We start from the raw sequence: 17,321 nt of genomic DNA, 5'->3' as shown, positions 1-17,321 counted from the left end.
TTCAAGGGGTGAATTGCATGGTATGAAATGATAAGGCTATGTAGTATGAAATGAGAACACCATATTTCAATAGTGTTACCCCCCCCCCCCAAAAAAAAGGCCAAAAAGCAGCAAGGATGGCATTTTTCCTTTCATGATAATATAGGAAACAATGATGCATGTAACAACTGATGTCATCTTAGCGTGGACTAAACATGGTGTTTGGGTTCTTAATTATCAAAGCAATCCTGGTACTTAAGTATTAATATCCCTATCCTGTAGACGAGTGAAGAGTCATGTTCCTGGATCTGAGGTCAGGTCTGTATGTCGGGCTCCCACACTCTGCCTGTGATTACAAACGCAGGGTCAGTGCCCGGCGGTCAGAGTATCATGGTAAGAGGAACTGAGGTCAAGGCTGAGCTGACAGGGAAAGCAGAGCTGATCTTGACCCCAGGAATTCAGGTGGCGGAAAATTAGGCAGGTGCTGATTTTTCCTAGCTACAAGCATAGCTCCTGGTTATGGTACGTGGGGAAAATGGGGCTGGCAACAGAGCTTGATTATCCTAAACTCAGTCCTTTGCTCAGGAACCTGCCCTGTGCTAACTCCTCTAGCAGGCCAACAGCGTGGAATCTGCCCCCACATCCCCCTTACCCTGGGGGCAAAACCCCTAGCTCTGACTGTCCCTAGGAAGGTTTCACTCTCCTGTTGGAACCCTGCAGCCAGAAAGTTTCTTCCCTCTTCTTGGCACTGGGGCTCTTTCTCTTAGGCTGGGCCTGGGCTCTATCTCAGGGAGAAGCTTAGGGGATGTCCTCACAGGCCAGAAGTGTCTGGCAAACTGCTGCATAGACGGTTTCTGGACCCTCGTTTTAAGAGTTGGCTTGACACTGAGTTAGAATTTTGGCTTTAGGAGCACCTGGGTGGCTCAGTCAGTTAAGCATCTGACTTCGTTTCAGCTCAGGTTGTGATCTCGTGGTCGTGGGCTCAAGCCCTGCATCAGGCCCCATGCCCAGCATGGAGTCGGCTTGAGATCCTCTCTCTCCCCCTGCACCTACTCCTCCAAATAAATAAATAAAATCTGAAAAAAGGGGGCGTCTGGGTGGCTCAGTGTGTTAAGCCTCTGCCTTCGGCTCAGGTCATGGTCTGAGGGTCTTGGGATCACGCCCAAGGCTCTCGGCTCAGTGGGGAGCCTGCTTCCTCCTCTCTCTCTCTGCCTGCCTCTCTGCCTACTGGTGATCTCTGTCTGTCAAATAAATAAATAAAATATTTTTTTAAAAATCTGAAAAAAAAAATTGGCTTTAGACTCAAGTAGCAAACAAGCCACTACTTGAGGGCAAAGAGGAGAGAAGAGAAAGTAGAAGAGTTCTGTATTCACCCGTGAATATATGGTTTCCTCCCCAGATGATGACCAGAAGACGAAGACCCTCTGGGCAAGACCCTTATTCCTGGAGACTATATGGAAACCCTTCCCAAGTCCCCTCTCTTTCCTGCCTTCTCTGGATTGGGTTTCCAGCCTTGACCAGTTTTCCCGTCTTGTCCCCCACTCTCAACTCCCCCCCAGATTTGCTGTATCATCTTGTTTTCCCTTCCTGAGGCTCACCAAGGGTAGATCCATCTGGAAACCCCATTGCTCGCAGCCCTGCTACTTCCTTGTTCTTCCCAGCCTCCTGTAGGACCATCCACTCAATGCTCCCTGTACATCTGCCCTTGCCCGTTGACCTGTGAGGACCCCACCACAGGCTGTCCTCATTCAGGCAAACATGGGGCTCTCCACCGACGTTACTTGGTGTGGTTAGAAATAATAGGGGCGCCTGGGTGGCTCAGTGGTTGAAGCCTCTGCCTTCGGCTCGGGTCTTGATCTCAGGGTCTTGGGATCGAGTCCCACATCGGGCTCTCTGCTCGGCCTCTCTCTGCCTGCCTCTCTGCCTACTTGTGATGTGTCTGTCAAATAAATTTTTTTTTAAATCTTTAAAAAAAAAAAAAAAAGAAAGAATAGGGTGGTCCACTCGGTCCCACAAATCTTGCAGACTCTGCTTTGTCACATCGCCTGACATAGCCTCCTTAGCTAACCTCCTGAAGTCTAAGATTTTCTTTCTCCAGCAGGCAGGGTCCTTCCCCTCCTTCCACAGCCACGTGATTCTATGTCCTGCCTCTGCAGCCAGCTGGTCACCCTGTCTGCCATCCCATATGTGGCCCACACCACACACCCAGCCTCATCCTTGGGCAGCTCAGCAGTGTCTTTCTTTCTTTCTTTCTTTTTAAATTTTATTTATTTATTTTGTCAGAGAGAGATCACAAGTAGGCAGAGAGGCAGGCAGAGAGAGAAGAGGAAATAGGCTCCCCGCTGAGCAGAGAGCCCGATGTGGGGCTTGATCCCAGGACCTTGAGACCATGACCTGAGCTGAAGGCAGAGGCTTTAACCCACTGAGCCACCCAGGCGGCTTATTTTAATGGGAGGTCCTTGCTCAGGAATTGCCACATTCAGAGACAGTCTGTAGTTTGTTCTGCTGGAAGCTGAGCCTGAACTATCCAGCTGGTTATCCCTGCCAGCTCTTCCTTGTTTAGGAGCCCGGGCCATCCTGCAGAGGCACCTGCTGCCTGGGGAGAATGCCAGCTCGAAAGGGCCCCAGATGCTGCCCACTGCTGGGCACTTTTTGCTCCAAAGATGTGCTCAGGAAATCCAAAAATGTGATGCAGTCCATCTAAGCGTCCTTGACTGGTACGGCACCTACATCCCATGCAGATGGACATGGAGTGCCTCTCTGAAAACACATCTCTGGGAGGCAAATAATTTGGATGCCCAGAGGTATTGAAGTCCAAATCCCAGGAACCTGTGAATAGTTATGTTACCTGATAAGGGGAATTAGAGAGCCAGATGGAATTAAAGTTCGTTTACTTTGACCTGTATCTGGGCTTCTATTTGGGGGAGTTGGTTGTCCAGTAGATGGAGATTTCTGGATTTAATGGTCCCTGACAATTGGTGCCAATTGAACAAACCAGTCACCCTGACCCTGAACGACTATCTTATCATCTGGGCACTTTTGGTTTCCATTATAAATCCAGGCTGAAGTTACAGTGACTCTAAAGGAAGTTATAGCTTCCCTTATCATTATTGCGCATGGATACTTAGCAGAGAGCTCCTCTTGGGCAGGCCATTATTTCACTGTTGAGGTAAAGACTCACTGGAGATCAGTGCCCTTCTAAGATCCAAGAAAGCTCCCTCACCCTCCTGCCACGTGAGGACATCTGGAAGACAGGTGTCACCAGACTCCAAACCTGCGGGTGACTTGATCTGGGACTTCCCAGCCTCCAGGACTGTGAATAATAAATCTATGTGGTTTATGAGCCTCACAGTCTATGATAAATTCTGTTACAGCAGTCCAGGTAGACAAAGACATTCAGTTTTAGCCAAAACCCTCCCCAGTGTTCCTCCTCCCCAGCTCACTGTAAGAGCAGACCTTAGTACATCTCTGTGCAAATGACTGTCCTTGACCCCTAGGGAGTTTCTCCTGTGGTCACAGCCACAAGTGGAAGGGAAGTTTTGCTCTCCCAGTAGTACAAAAGGGTGAATAACCACCATGCTGTTTTTCTTAGCTTTCAGAATCCTTTCCTTCCTCCGTAACTCTAGCCACCAACCCAAAATACTGGGGTCTTAGGGCAACAGCCGAGTACCACTTGTCCCCCTTGTCACCAGATGCTTTCGCAACCAGGGTCACTACTATCCCAGCATCCTAATCCGCAGCCACAGAGTCACACTGATCTTCTTCCAAAAGGGTACCATGTTCTCATCAACCTCCAGAAGAAGCGGTGTTAAAATCCATTATGACCAACTTGTCAGGGGCTGGTGGGCCAAGCCCCACATAGTATGGCCTCTGTATGGGTTGAATGGCATCACCCAAAAGAGACACCCACCCTGGACCTTAGAATGTGACCTTATTGAAATCAACAGTCTTTGCAGTTGTCCGAGAGGATCTCAAGACGAGATCATCCTGGATGAGGAAGGTCCAGTAACAATGGTCTTCACTGGAGACGGCGAAACGGAGAAAGAGACACAGAGAAGAGCACGTGAACACGGAGGCAGAGATTGCCGTTGACTTGTCTGCAAGCTAAGGAAGGCCAAGGACCGCTGTTGGCCACCAGAAGCTAGAAGAAAGGCGTAGGTCTGGGGACCTTTAGAAGGAACTGAACTGCTGACACCTTGATTTCAGACTTCTGGCCCTCGGTACTGTTGCTTTAAGCCACCATCTTTGGGACAATTGTTTTAGCAGCCAGAAGAAACTCATGTAGCCTCTTTTAAAGCAAGATGAATAGGGCCAGCTCTGATGAACTCTTGTCAAGAGTTACAAGTTTTGGGGCACCTGGGTGGTTCAGTCGGTTAAGCATCTGCCTTCGGCTCAGGTTGTGATCCCCGGGTTGTGGGATTGAGTCCTACATCAGGCTCTCTGCTCTCTGTTCCCTCTACCTCTGCCGCTCCCGCTGCTCATGCTCTCTTCCCCACGCCCCTGCTGTTAAATAAATAAATAAGCAAATAAATAAATAAAATCTTTTAAAAAAAAGAGTTACAAATTCTGAATTAGGAAATAGAATTTTTTACTTTGTTAAAACACAGCAGTTTTCCTTGGCTGTCAGAGAAATTCATTGTTTCAAGACACTCTACTTGGCAAGCCTGCCCTGGGTCTTGTCGGGGCTTATTGGTTGTGGTTTCTCCCACTGGCAGGCAGCCAAGGCCACTAAGAATGAGATCTTTAACTTGCCAAACAACAAGACATCATTATAAAGACAAGAAATAACAAGTGATGGGGAGGATGTGGAAAAAGAGGAACCCTCACACGCTGCTGGTGGAAACGTACACTGGGGCTGTCACTGTGGAAAACAATGCGGAGTTTCCTCCAAAAATTAAAAATAGATCTATCATATGACCCAGCAATTCCAACCCCACTTCTGGAAAAAAAAAATGCTAACTCAAAAAGACCCATGCACCCATATGTTCATTGCAACCTTATTTACACTAGGCAAGAGATGGAAGCAACTGACATGTTCATTGATAGAGGAATGGATAAAGATGTGGTCTCTAGATATAATGGAATATTATGCCGCCATAAAAAAAAAAGAATGAGATCTTGCCTTGTGTGACAACATAGAGCGTAAGGATATTATGCTAAGGGAAATAAGTCAGACAGAGAAAGACACATACTGTATGATTTCACTTGTATGTGGAATCCAAAAAGCGAAGCAAACAGACAAAACGTACAGACACAGAACAGACTGGCATTTATCAGAGAGGAGGGAGGTTGGGGCAGGTGGAAAGGGGTCTCCGGTCAATTGTGTGGTGAGGAAGGGTAACTAGACGTATCATGGAGACTGCTTTGTCGTGTGTGCACAAGTATCAATCCGCTGTATGTATGAGACACCTGAAATTAACACAATGCTCGATGAAAAATAAAGATTGCGTAATTATGTGTGCTTTTTATAGATAAACATATATAACGTAAAATGAAAAAAATTAAAAACCTTCCAACGCAGAGATTTAAAAAAAGGTATCCTCGGGGCGCCTGGGTGGCTCAGTGGGTTAAGCCGCTGCCTTCGGCTCAGGTCATGATCTCAGGGTGCTGGGATCGAGTCCCGCATCGGGCTCTCTGCTCAGCGGGGAGCCTGCTTCCCTCTCTCTCTCTGCCTGCCTCTCCATCTACTTGTGATTTCTATCAAATAAATAAATAAAATTTTAAAAAAAAAAGGTATCCTCACAGACCGAAAGCTGTGGACCCTAGAGGAATTTTCTAGCACTTTGTACACACTCACAATTCAAGCACGTAAAATATTTCTATGCCAATTACAACAGTTCATACAAGAAATGGGCTGGACCCTTCATTTGCCAAGTTACTTCATCTTTATCTTCTGCACCAGCAGGTCCCCTACCTCCGTCCTGCCCACGGCTTCCTTGCAAGGTTTTTGCCCAAGCTCTATTAGGTGCTTTTCTTTTTCTTTTTCTTTTTAAATACAGAAACACAAACCAAGGAGTTTTAGCAAAGGCACTACAGGAGATCTGTGTAGTAGCTGGACGGAAGGGGAGCAACTTAGACCAGTAAGTACAGCTTTAAACTGCATTTTGGTTTTAAATGGCCATAAATGCAGCCTCAAACTCACTTTTTTTTTAAAAAAGATTTTATTTATTTATTTAAAGAAAGGGAGAGAAAGAGCAGGAGGAAGGGTAGAGGGAGAGAGAATCTCAATCAGACTCTACACTGAGCATGGATCTCAACTCAGGATTTGATCCCATAGCCCTGAGATCACAACCTGAGGCAAAATCAAGAGTCAGATGCTAAGCCGACTGGGCTACCCAGGTGGCCCTCAAACTCACTTTTAACACCTGAAGTCACCAATCTTACCTCTAGCCACTTGACCGCCAAATGTTTATCAACAGGTGGCAGCAACTATGAGGTTCCAGAAAATTCTATATGCTAACCTGAACCATGACCCTCACAGTTCCCAAATAGGTAGGATGCCTGCCTCTGGCCCACTATTCAGGTGAGGCCTGCACTACCAGATCCTGGGGCACGTATATCATAAGGGCACTGTACCTTTACGGTCCCCACACAGGGCACCAAAGTTTGTTAAGCTCACCCACACACAAGCCAAGGCCAAAGCCAGTTCTGATCTGATCAGCAAAGATACCAAGAGCTGCTTGTGAATTTACCGTCAATTACTTACATGGATGATGAAAAGTAGAACAAGGGTGTTCTGGCCAACTGTCTGTGGATACAGCTTGCATCTTGTTTCATAGGTAGCAGTGAAGATTTCTCTTGCAGAGATGGTAACTGGTTAGCTGTATTGCTAAAAGCACAGGTACTAGGATCACACACTTTGTGGCTTTAGTAACATAACCTCTCTGATCTTCGGAGATCATCTTCATCTATAAAATGGGAGTCACATTCATTTTAGGGTTGTTGTGAGGGTTAAACATTCCATCACGTAAGGTCTTTTATGCCTTCGGTGTGGGTAAGAAGCACAAAATTTATCTCGACACTGACCATATAAGCGAAGTATTCACACAGGGTTTCATTCCCACGTGTAAACCACCTTCACGACTTTTGAAACAAGGCAGGGAACAAATAAATATTCATCTCCTCTATAAAGCTTCCACCAAGACGGGGAAATCCTGTCCCAGCATGTATCCCGTTATTTGGGAAGACACAGTAACAGCAGCACTGAAGGTAGCCTAATGGCTTTACCCTGAGACCCAGGTTAAAGCTATCTCAAATGAGATTGCGCTAAGTAGCAGCGCCTGCATGGCTCAGTCGGTTAAGTGGCTGCCTCCAGCTCAGGTCATGATCCCGGAGTCCTGGGATGGAGCCCCGTGTCGGGCTCCTCGCTCAGCAGAGAGCCTGCCTCTTCCTCTCCCTCTGCCTACTTGTGCTCTCTCTCTCTCCATCGAGTAAAGAAATAAAATCTCTTTTAAAAAATTGGGTTAAGTAGGGAAGAAGACAAAAGCTCCCAAGCTGGCAGGTTAAAGAGTGGAAGGAGGAAAGATCAAGACTGGCGTTAACTATTCTTAGCACATACTCCCCACTGTGTCCAGTGGAAGCGAAGGAAGGCTTCACTGATCTGCTCAAGACCCAGGGCAGACAGACTACCTGTGCGGGAGGCACGGGTCATTCTTCCCGTGTCCCGTGTCTACAGGAGACTTCCCAAGAGGGTAAGGGATGCTAGGCCCATCTATTTACTCAACAGATAACCTAGAATGTCTCTTCAAGCATGGTGTTGCCCAAGACCACCATGTGGTCTTTGAAAGACATGTCAGAGGGGAAAAGGCTGGACCAAGAAATCAGGAGACTCAAGCTGGGAGAGTAGGCTGCGTCCCCGGTTTTCTGCTCCCCGACCTGCCATTCAAAATGGAACAGGCAAGGGAAGGATCACAGTGGTAGGAAGAAGCCACTTGCTTCATTTTTTTCAGGGCAGGTGTCAGGAAGGACAGCCCCTCTCCCCCACGTCCCCAGCCGTGGCTGCTCTGCACTAGGATTTCGCAGCATTTTTTCACAGTGGAGGCCTTATTCCGGCGTGCAAAAGAACTGAACAGCAAGGGACCATCTCAAAGCCACTCCTGCTGGCTGTTGGCTAATTGAAGAAAAACACCTAGTTTGTATTTGAGCGACTCTGGTGCCTGCGAACCAGGCCTCACACTGAAGTCTGCCGCCGAAGGTCTCAACACCGCAGTCACCTGACCCCCGAAAGTCCCCCCGGAGACACACAGACACACGCACGCATGCGCGCGCAGCTTTCAATAAAAGTTTCCTTTTATTTTGGAATTGAAACAGCAGAATGAAGTGGTATGTAGCTGAAACACACTTCGCGGGGAAAGCTGGAGCGCTCACCCAGCAAAAGCACAAATTCGCCAAGTCTGAGCCAGCGGCCCACCACCCCGGGGCAGAGCAAAGAACGCGGAGGGGGTGGGGCGGGGAAGGGTACAACCAAAATCCGGCGGTGATGATGGCTGGCAGGTGCCCAGGAAGTACAATATTCGAAGTGGCCGCAATTACAGACCAGGCGAGCAGTCACATGCGGGAGCCCCCTCCGGCCCCGACCAGGATTCACGGCCATAAAAACACATCTTCCACTCTCCCGAGTGAGTGACGTCTCAGGACGGGATACCCACGCACTTTGCCTCGGGAGCTCCTCTGACTTAAGTCTGGTTTCCGGGACCTGGACGAAGATGCTGGAGAAAGGGGAGACTCCAAGTGGTGGGAGAGGATGTTCATTGCGCTAACTCGTCATCTGCTGAAATTCATTTTGAACAGCTTTACACGGCAGTGGGTTACATAAAATTTACACAGAAGCGTTACAAGTGTTACAAGCGCCCCCCCAACTCCCACAGGGGGGAAACGGTGAGTCGAGAAGCACCCCAACACACACAAAGTCTGTATTCTTGGCTGGGGAGGGGGGACTGAAGTCACCTGGCTGGGAGGGTCTTGGGGTGAGCACAGGTAGACTCACCAAGGGAAGTGGGGGTGTAATGGGGGAGACCGCAAGCCAGGGGGGCTCTGTGAAAGCTGTACCTGTTAGATTAGCACGTTATCTTAAGCAAGTGGAGAAACTCACCAGAGTGAAACTTATTTACGGGGGAAAAAAAGAAAAGTTTGGGGGATTAAAACAATCCAGTGGTCACTGGAAAATGTCTCCCTCTTTTTTTTTTTTTTTTAAATTTTAAATTTTTTTTTTTTTGGTTTTTTATAATTTTTTGGAAAGTATTTTTAAGGTAATATTTTTTTTTCCTTTGGAAAAAGAAATCTTTTTCCCCCCCTAACCTAAGCAAGTGGAAAAGTTGCCACTACCTAATTTCTATTGTCTTGCTAAGAGGTAGATAAAACAAAAGTGAAATGGGGCTTCTATGAGGAGGTCCATTAGAGGATGGGGAGGGGCTGGGACCGCCCAGTGGGCTCCCCAACTACAAAGACGCCTGAGCGACCAGAGGACGGGGGTGCCTTGGACTCTCTCAGGACAAAGGATCCTGCACTGCCTATTCCAGAGCCAACCGTCCCCGTGACAACGGAGAAGGGGGTACAGTGGAGGCAGAACCTCTCAGAAAAAACCTGAAGAGGCTTTGCTTTCCCAGGCCTCCTGACTTGAGGGCTGGGTGATGGGCTCCAGGCCTAAGCCCCCACATCACGTCCAGCCAGCCCCTCTGGTCCAACAAGACAGAGCAAGTAAGGCAGAAAGGGGGGCACCTCATTGCCAGGCCTCCCAGCCCCGTCGACAGGAATGGGGGGAATCCTGACAGGCCTGTCCCTCCAGAACAAACCTTTCGTGGCACAAGCCTCTCAACTCAGTTCTCCTGGCTGGGATTCATACCCCCATGCACGAGTCCCCGCCCTTGGTTCCAATCTTACTGTTAAGGATTGAGGTAGTTAATCCGTTTCTACTCGTAGCGTCCATCACCTGTGGTTACTCAAAACTCGTGCTCCGGAGGAGCTTCCTGCTAGTTCATTTCAGAAAAAAAAACAACAACAAAACAAAACCAAACCACAATTCTCTCATGTCTTGTCAGTCCGGATTCAACCATACTAAGGCACCCTACTAATGGTGCCATCATCAGGCTGTGCTCCAAGGAGGTGCACTGGGCCCAAGGGTCAAGGTTGGGATCTGGCCCTCATCCTCTAACTCCGCCTTCAGTCACGAGGCCTCCTCCCTGCCCTGGACCCCGATAGAGAAGCCTTATGTATCCAAAGGAAAGAAACAGCTGGTGTTACTCTAAGTCTGAATACAAGAGAAATGTTCTGCATCTAAGTCATTGAGCTTTCAGAAGGGAAATGGCTTTATGTCCCCTGGCACTGAGGATTTGTCATCCATCTTCCTGCGATTACTTTTTCTTAGGCTGTGCTGTCTTCCTTCTACCAGTTTTCAACAGGCAAAACAGCTGCATGGTTTGAATGTCAAAGCCCCCCACCCCTGGCTGAGAGGTGGGACGAAAAGGGGGACGAGAGGTGCCAGGTTCTCCGCGAACCGGAAGCTTGGACGGTCCCTCCAGGGCTCGGTGAGGTAGTTAACAGCGCACTGCTGGTTCCCAGTTTGGCAGAGGGTATGTCTGGGGTGGGAGGAGGGGAAGGCACCCTTGAGAGCTAACTGAGGCCCCTCCTCGCTGCCAGTCTGCCAGGCCTGAAGGGAACTCGCCGTGCCATCTCTGCAGCGGGGGCAGGGGACGGAGAGCAGTCCCACGCGGAGGAGCCCCGAACTTCCCCTCCTGCCCCAAAGTGCAACCAGGAGCCCATGGACCCCTTTCTCAGCTCCCTACCCCTTGGCAAGTCCTGGCCCCAAGTCCCCCAGGAGGCTCGGAAGGGAAGGGGCGCGTCTTTAGCTCACACTGTCTCCGGGAGCCCCTCCCAGACAGCCCAAGTCTATGTTGAAAGATGGCTACTGCTTTGATTCAAAAGCGGCCTCTCAGCCTCTGTCTGTCTGTCTTTGGCACAGAGGAAAACGGACACAGAGCCACCTGGAGTGTTCCCCCCAGTGTTCTCTGGGTTTTACACGGGGTCTTTGCTGCCAAGAGTGAGGCATACCTAAGAATAGCTCCCAACCGCCCCCCCGAAGTGGAGAGCTCACAGGAAAAGGAATAAAGACTGACAAGGACTTGGGGGGGTGGGCAGGAGAGGGCAGCAGGGGAGAAAATTCCCTGTCCCTCCGCTCAGCTCTCTCCTACCCAGGCCCCTCCGAGGAGCCAAGTCCAAAACCCAAACCACAAAAGGCAACCAGACCCTAGAGGGGATTAAAGCCATGGGGTGTAACTGTCAGATGCAGGTTCAAAATTAGTGAATCAAACCATTTTGGTTTTTTTTGTGTGTTCCATAGAATTAAAAAATATATCCTCAAGAGATGGTCCTTTCTTAAAAATATATATGTAGCGCACACACACACACACATACATATATATATAATCTTCGAGTATAAGAAGTGGTTTTTTTAAAAGTCGCTTTTCTCAGATCATCCAAATCTCCCAAGTGCTTTTCACGTTGACTTATCTCGCCAAGGATGGGGAAATGGAGGTGATGCGGGGGAGGACAAGGAACCGTCCCAAGACCTAGCCTAGGGGTCAAAGGCAGGCCCACCAAGGCAGGTCCTTTATCTCCCCTAAAAACTTTTAACCACCAAACCATATTCCTTCTGCTTCTGGTAGGGTTAACTTTCACAACCTTCCTGCTGGGCAAACGTCAGCGATGAGTGGAGCTGTGCCTAATTCAACTCCTGTTGGACAGTCCCTCGCCACACTTCCTGACCTCTTCTGGAGCTGAATCAGCCAAAGGAAAAGGACGTGGGCTTACGGTGTGAAGGGAGCAGGATCCCAAGGAAACTGAACACTGCAACAATCACATTTCAGGTACTGTGGGTGATTTTTGTTTTTGTTTTTCCTGCTGGTAGTTTGAACCAGATATTAAAGCATGCTTGCTGCTGGAAATTTGCCTTAAATCACCAAACGGCCGATGTCTGAATGTTATCTGCTTCATTTTGGGATAAAGCAGAGAGCCAGAGATGGAAGCTGGGAGACCCTTTTTTTTTTTTTTTTGTGGTTAGGACAGGTGGGAAGCTCGGATTACACTGGCCTGATATTACCCCGAAATGCTCTCCTGCATCCTCCTCTCTTTGGAACAGACCATTCTGGAGGTTATAAAAGAATGTCACGGGGACAAAGGGATAAGACATGAGCGAGGCAAGAACCTGTCCCCAATTACATTTCCATACCTCCTACCCCTCCTGGCAACCCACCACCCTAAATTAAGAATTCCTTTAGTTTGGGTCCACTATTAAAATCAATCAGATCAATCTAAAGAAGACAGAGAAGACGGGGGGGGGGGCAGTCATCCAAGAGTCGGTCTGCTCCTTGGTCTGTTGACATAGACCAAAAAGAACAGCAAGATGGGACTGAGAAGAAAATAATTGGGCGGGGGGAGATAGAAAAAGAAAGAAGAAAAAAGAAAAAGATGGCAATGACAGACCAGGTGGACCTCTCTTGAGGGTGTGAGAGCAGCTATGGCTCTTCTACCAACGGAATCTTGGCTCCCATATTTCTAGACAGAGAAACAGAATTTTTTTTTTAAACGGGTATATTTTTTTAGTTATTATTTCACTCCTCGATAAAACGGAGGCAGTATTTTAAAGTATCTCAACAGCACCACTGGTGGGGAAAATTGGCGGGGATGCCCTTTAACCAAAAAGGGAAAGAGGGGGGCTGGACACCAGGGGCCCGCTGCTGGGGTTTGTTGTCTGACCCCCCCCCCCCCCCCGGAGGCCCACAGCCCCGCCAGGTCTCTGGATCCTGGCAAGCAAGGAGTTTCCAGAAGAGAGGACAGTGGTTTTTAGCAATCTGGGAGTCCTAGATCAGGGCCTCCTCCCGGGCTCGCTCAGCCCCAGCCTCCTCCCCAAGAGCCAGCCCCCGCGGCCTTTCCCACACGGCCTGTTCTCCATAGAGAGATCCTAAAGGCTTACACTGGCTCATGTTGTAAGAAATTAAGAAACATAACTTTCTCGTTTTTCTCTTTTCATTAAAAAAATAAAATATTCAAGACTATCAGCTTCTCTTTTGCTTTGCTCTTCTTTTTTTATATAAAATATCAGCAAGCCGCAAAGAAAAAAAAAGGTTAAAAAAAAAAGGTGGGGGAACAAAAAGGAAAGTAATTGCTGAGGTAACTTCATACCTTGAGGTAGTTTACTTCGCGCACAGCATTACCTGACTGACTCCGCCCACGTGTCATGGTTGTCTCGTGATTACTACTGTCGTGGTTGCAGTGTTGGAAGGACGGGAGGCCACGCATGGGCTCTTCCACATGCAGAGAGGCCTTCCTCCCTTCCCAGCACACTTGATAGCATTGTCCAAGGTAGCTAAAGTGCACCACCTGGCTAATATGCATTGACAATCAGTATATTCGGAGGGGAGGCCTAACCTCATTTAACTGATGGCTGCCGTCTTCTACAAGCGCTGAACTTCCAACAGGATCTTATTGAGCCTGGTAAATCAATAAATTAAGCTTATTTACCCCTTTGTGCATAACGCTGCTGGTATTTTGAATTCTGGTCTCAGGCACAACTCTTGTCGTGCCAATGATTCACAGAGGCAGAAGCCATCGGTTAAATAGGCCTCTAGGATAAAAACAGAAGCAAATACTCTCCAATGTACTGAATATTCGTACTACATGCCAGATGATGGGCTTTAGCTTTACTGGAAGCTCAGGGTTGGGTTCCACATCCCACCACCACCAAGGGAACAGTGCCGTGGAGGGGGAGTGCCCCACAACCCCTACCTCTGGGAACCAGCCCTTATAGGAGCACATGGGCTGGAGTGAGGGCACAGTGGCAGCCTTTGGGGCCACTCAAGTCCTCCATGGAACTGAGACTTTATCAAGGGGTGTCATGTCCCCTTCCCAGTGCTCATATCCAATCATTAAAATAGACTTTAAAAAAATATAAAATCTGCCTGAGAATGATGGGAATCAGGGATAGTACAATGGTCAGCCCCTATCCCGCTGAGCATTCAGTACCACCCATGTGCACCTAGATGGGGAGAAGGACACGAATGGGGCAGGGAATCTTGGTGGGGACATCCCGACCAAGTGGAGAAAATTTTAATCACGCCAATTTTTCACCCCGGTGATCTGAACTAGACCAGCCGTAGGGCACTCCTTTTAAACGTGGATTACTATATATTTTAATCGTATTTCCCCCCCATTCTTTATTCCTTGCTGTTCCTATCGGTTGGTTAGGGAAGGAGCGGAATTAGACTACAGATGCTGGTGTGTCTTCTCCTTTGAATCAGTAACGTAAGCAAAGCAGTGCACTGGTTCCCACTTTTTCTGGTAGCAGTACAGATAAAACAATCCATGTGACTATAGAAAAAGGCTGTACAGGAACAGGCTATGTCAGGGCATGAGAATAGAGGTATTTTAATCAATGGACCAAGTAGGAGAAGGCTGGAAGGATTTTAGGGTCGAGAAGCAAACCATCCTTTGAGGCTGATTGAAACACCCCTCTTAAGTGATTGAAAAAACCTGAAGGAAATTTTATTTCTCTTCCCACTGGGGTCTGACCCACCCTCTCGGTGGGACCTGGAGAACTTACTTCAACAATCCACGTTTAAAAGCACCCTGAGCTAGAATCGCCATGGTGACACCCTGAGGGGCGGGCAGTGTCGGGCCAATTGGTTGGGCGTGTGGGGCCGAGGGATCAGGGTTCCTCACTGGAACGTCTTTTCTCAAGCAAGTGGGCAAACCTGATCTACATCCCGGCCCAAGTGTCCCTGATTCCCACTCATTCTCAGGCCTGCTGGGGAGAACGCGCTCTCGACTTCAGCCCGTTGTCCTTGAGTCGATGTGACAGGGAGGGGCTGGTCACTTCCTCCGTGCCTGGGCCTGGTTACTCTGTCCCTTTTGGTGCAGCTGTTTAACTTGGGCCAGGATGTCTCGTATCTTCCGCTGTGCCATCTGCAGGAAAACCAGAGAAGAGGCCAGAGTGAAGAACCCCTTGAGGATCCCCCAAAGGAGCCCCCAAAGGTAAGGACTTAGACACCGGCAACAAGCGCAACAGGAAGAGCGAGGGTGAGCGGGACCCGAAGTTTCTCTGCCTCCCCGTGGGCCCTGAACACCCCTGGTTGGGGGGGGAGGCGGGGGCAGAGGGGGACGCCTGAAGGTGGGGTGGGGGGAGCCAGAATACAAACTCAATTCACCAGAATTGAAAAACTGACAATAGTTGCCACACACGCTACTGAACCCCAAACAGAACTCCCGGGGTTTCCAGGAGGGTGTCTGGTCGGAGGGTCATCATTCGGGAGACCTCCTCGCAAATCAGACTCCCCGCTATGTGTGCGAACATCTCCAGCCAAAGGGATGAAGTCCTGTCCAGACACGGATTTACAAATCAAACAGTGAAACCTAAGCAATGAACAAAAGACCCAAGGATCTGTCTCTTAGAGTCTTTCCCTCTCAAAGGTGCTTCGCTAAGAACAGAGCTCTGCCAGGGAAGCCAAATGGAACAGGAGGCGCCCCTAACCACTGACCAGAATTGCTTCCTTCCATAAACAGAGTGCTCAGTTTCCTGGTGCAAGAGAAAGGTGGTGGAGGTGGGGGAAAGGCTGTGGACTTGGGATCCTCGTACTTCCCATGCAGTTGGCCGCACGCAGATGATTTACAGAAGGTTTCCCTGATTCTCATTCTAACACACAAAAAACGCATGCATCCCTGCACCCCCGATGCCCCCGTCGGCACTGGGAACATCCTGGCCCAGTGCATCCTTGGATCTATCCTTCACGCTACCACACTGTACAATGAGGCTGTCAGGGGATCAAGTGAGCTCATATATGTGAGCCACACGGAACGGTGCTCCATGTATCAGAGGCACGCAGGAATCTAGGATACTATCATGGCTCTTGTTCTCCGAGGACTGCCATGGGAAGTTTCTCAGCCCAGGCCACACAGCAGAAAGGCCACATGGGGTCTGAGCTCCAAGCCCTCTGCCTCCAAATCCCCTCTCCTGGTGCTGCATGGCCACACCACACTGGGAACCGAGAGCCGGGAACTGGGGTTCTGGTTCTGGGTTCCTGTCCTGCCCTTGACCGTGTAGGCAGCATCAAGCTTAGGAAGCTGCCTATTCTCTCAACAGAAGGGCTCATGTCCAGGAGTCCCCATATCCCTTCCAGTTCCACCGCCAGAGGATTTCAGGGCAACCCCACTACCTTCCAATCAACCTTTTTCTGCCTTTTTGAGATTCAGAGCATTTGAACCTAATATCCACCCTCTTTCCAGACACCAGTCCCAAAGCGGGGCTGTGCTGACTGGCCCACGGAAGTGGTGTGGGGATGGGGAGTTCTGGAATGGGACAGCAGAACCGGACGCAGGGATGGAGGTAGTCACTGTAAGAAAGCCAAAGGGACTGCACTGGCACAAGACGGGGGAGTGCCCTGTGTACCTGGCTGGCATAAAAATGCCCAATGATCTTGACGATGACCTGGTCATTCTCATCCGGAGTCTGGTCTCTTGGCACCACCACCTCGGCCGCTGTCAAATTCTGCAATTCATTTACCTGGGCGGGGTGGGGGGCAGAGAGCAGCTTAGGGTGCTTTCCGGAAAGCACAGAAGGGGGCTGGAGGGAGGGGCAGAAGCCAAGTCCCGAGCAGGTAACTGGAGGACCGGGAGCCGGGCTAGGGAGGAGAATTAGGTAAAGGAGCAAGTGGGGGTCCTCAGGTCCTACAGGGTAGGGGAGGAGGAGGCCAGGGCAGAGCTGTGCGGTGTGGGCACTGCGACGCAGCACGTCCATCCCTGGCCCTCCAGGCTCACCGTTTTGCCACCTTTGCCAATGACTCTGCCAGCAGCGGACGCCGGCACCCGGATGTGGGTCTCTAGCTTCACTTCCTCCTTGGGACCAAAGAAGTTCTCCTCCTTGAGTTTTCCATAGATTCTTCCCTGAGCCTGAGAGGAGGAGGTCCTTATGAACCAGCGGGCCCCACACGACAGAAGGGAAAGCAAAGGGCCGCCCGACCGGAGCCCCCAAGGTGCACCCGGATCCCCTTTCGTCCCACAGGCCCGGCTCAACCATTTACACCAGGGGATGCGAAAATGGCCCATGAGCAGCGACCTGTTCCTTCTGCTTCCTTGTAATGCTGGAGAGCCCGGGTACAGTAGCTGAACACATACTTCCAGGGACAATTCAGAAGCTACAAACCCCTGCAGGCTCTGGGAGGATCATGAACAAGGCAGCTGATCGAGTCAGCCAGAGGACAGGCTGCTGGTTTTTATCTTTTGATTTTTATTTATTTATTTATTTATTTTTAAAGATTTTATTTACTTATTTGACAGACAGAGATCATAAGTAGGCA

At 49.4% G+C, this 17,321-nt stretch overlaps 1 protein-coding gene across 3 annotated transcripts in view; it reads right to left on the bottom strand.

The window, feature by feature from the left end:
* Positions 1 to 14,841: 14,841 nt before the first annotated feature.
* IGF2BP1 (insulin like growth factor 2 mRNA binding protein 1) overlaps positions 14,842 to 17,321 on the bottom strand; it is a 42,278-nt gene continuing 39,798 nt past the window's right edge. For all 3 annotated transcript variants that reach the window (XM_059378721.1, XM_059378723.1, XM_059378724.1), the window contains 3 exons: positions 16,783 to 16,914; positions 16,415 to 16,528; positions 14,842 to 14,934 (listed from right to left, as the gene is read on the bottom strand). In XM_059378721.1, coding sequence (XP_059234704.1) covers positions 14,842 to 14,934; positions 16,415 to 16,528; positions 16,783 to 16,914 — 339 coding nt within the window. The remainder of the gene's footprint in view (positions 14,935 to 16,414; positions 16,529 to 16,782; positions 16,915 to 17,321) is intronic.

This window comes from Mustela nigripes, chromosome 16, assembly GCF_022355385.1.
Source record: "Mustela nigripes isolate SB6536 chromosome 16, MUSNIG.SB6536, whole genome shotgun sequence".
Taxonomy (NCBI): domain Eukaryota; kingdom Metazoa; phylum Chordata; class Mammalia; order Carnivora; family Mustelidae; genus Mustela; species Mustela nigripes.
Note: the sequence above shows the minus strand (reverse complement) of the source record. Positions and strands in the feature narration are given on the sequence as shown.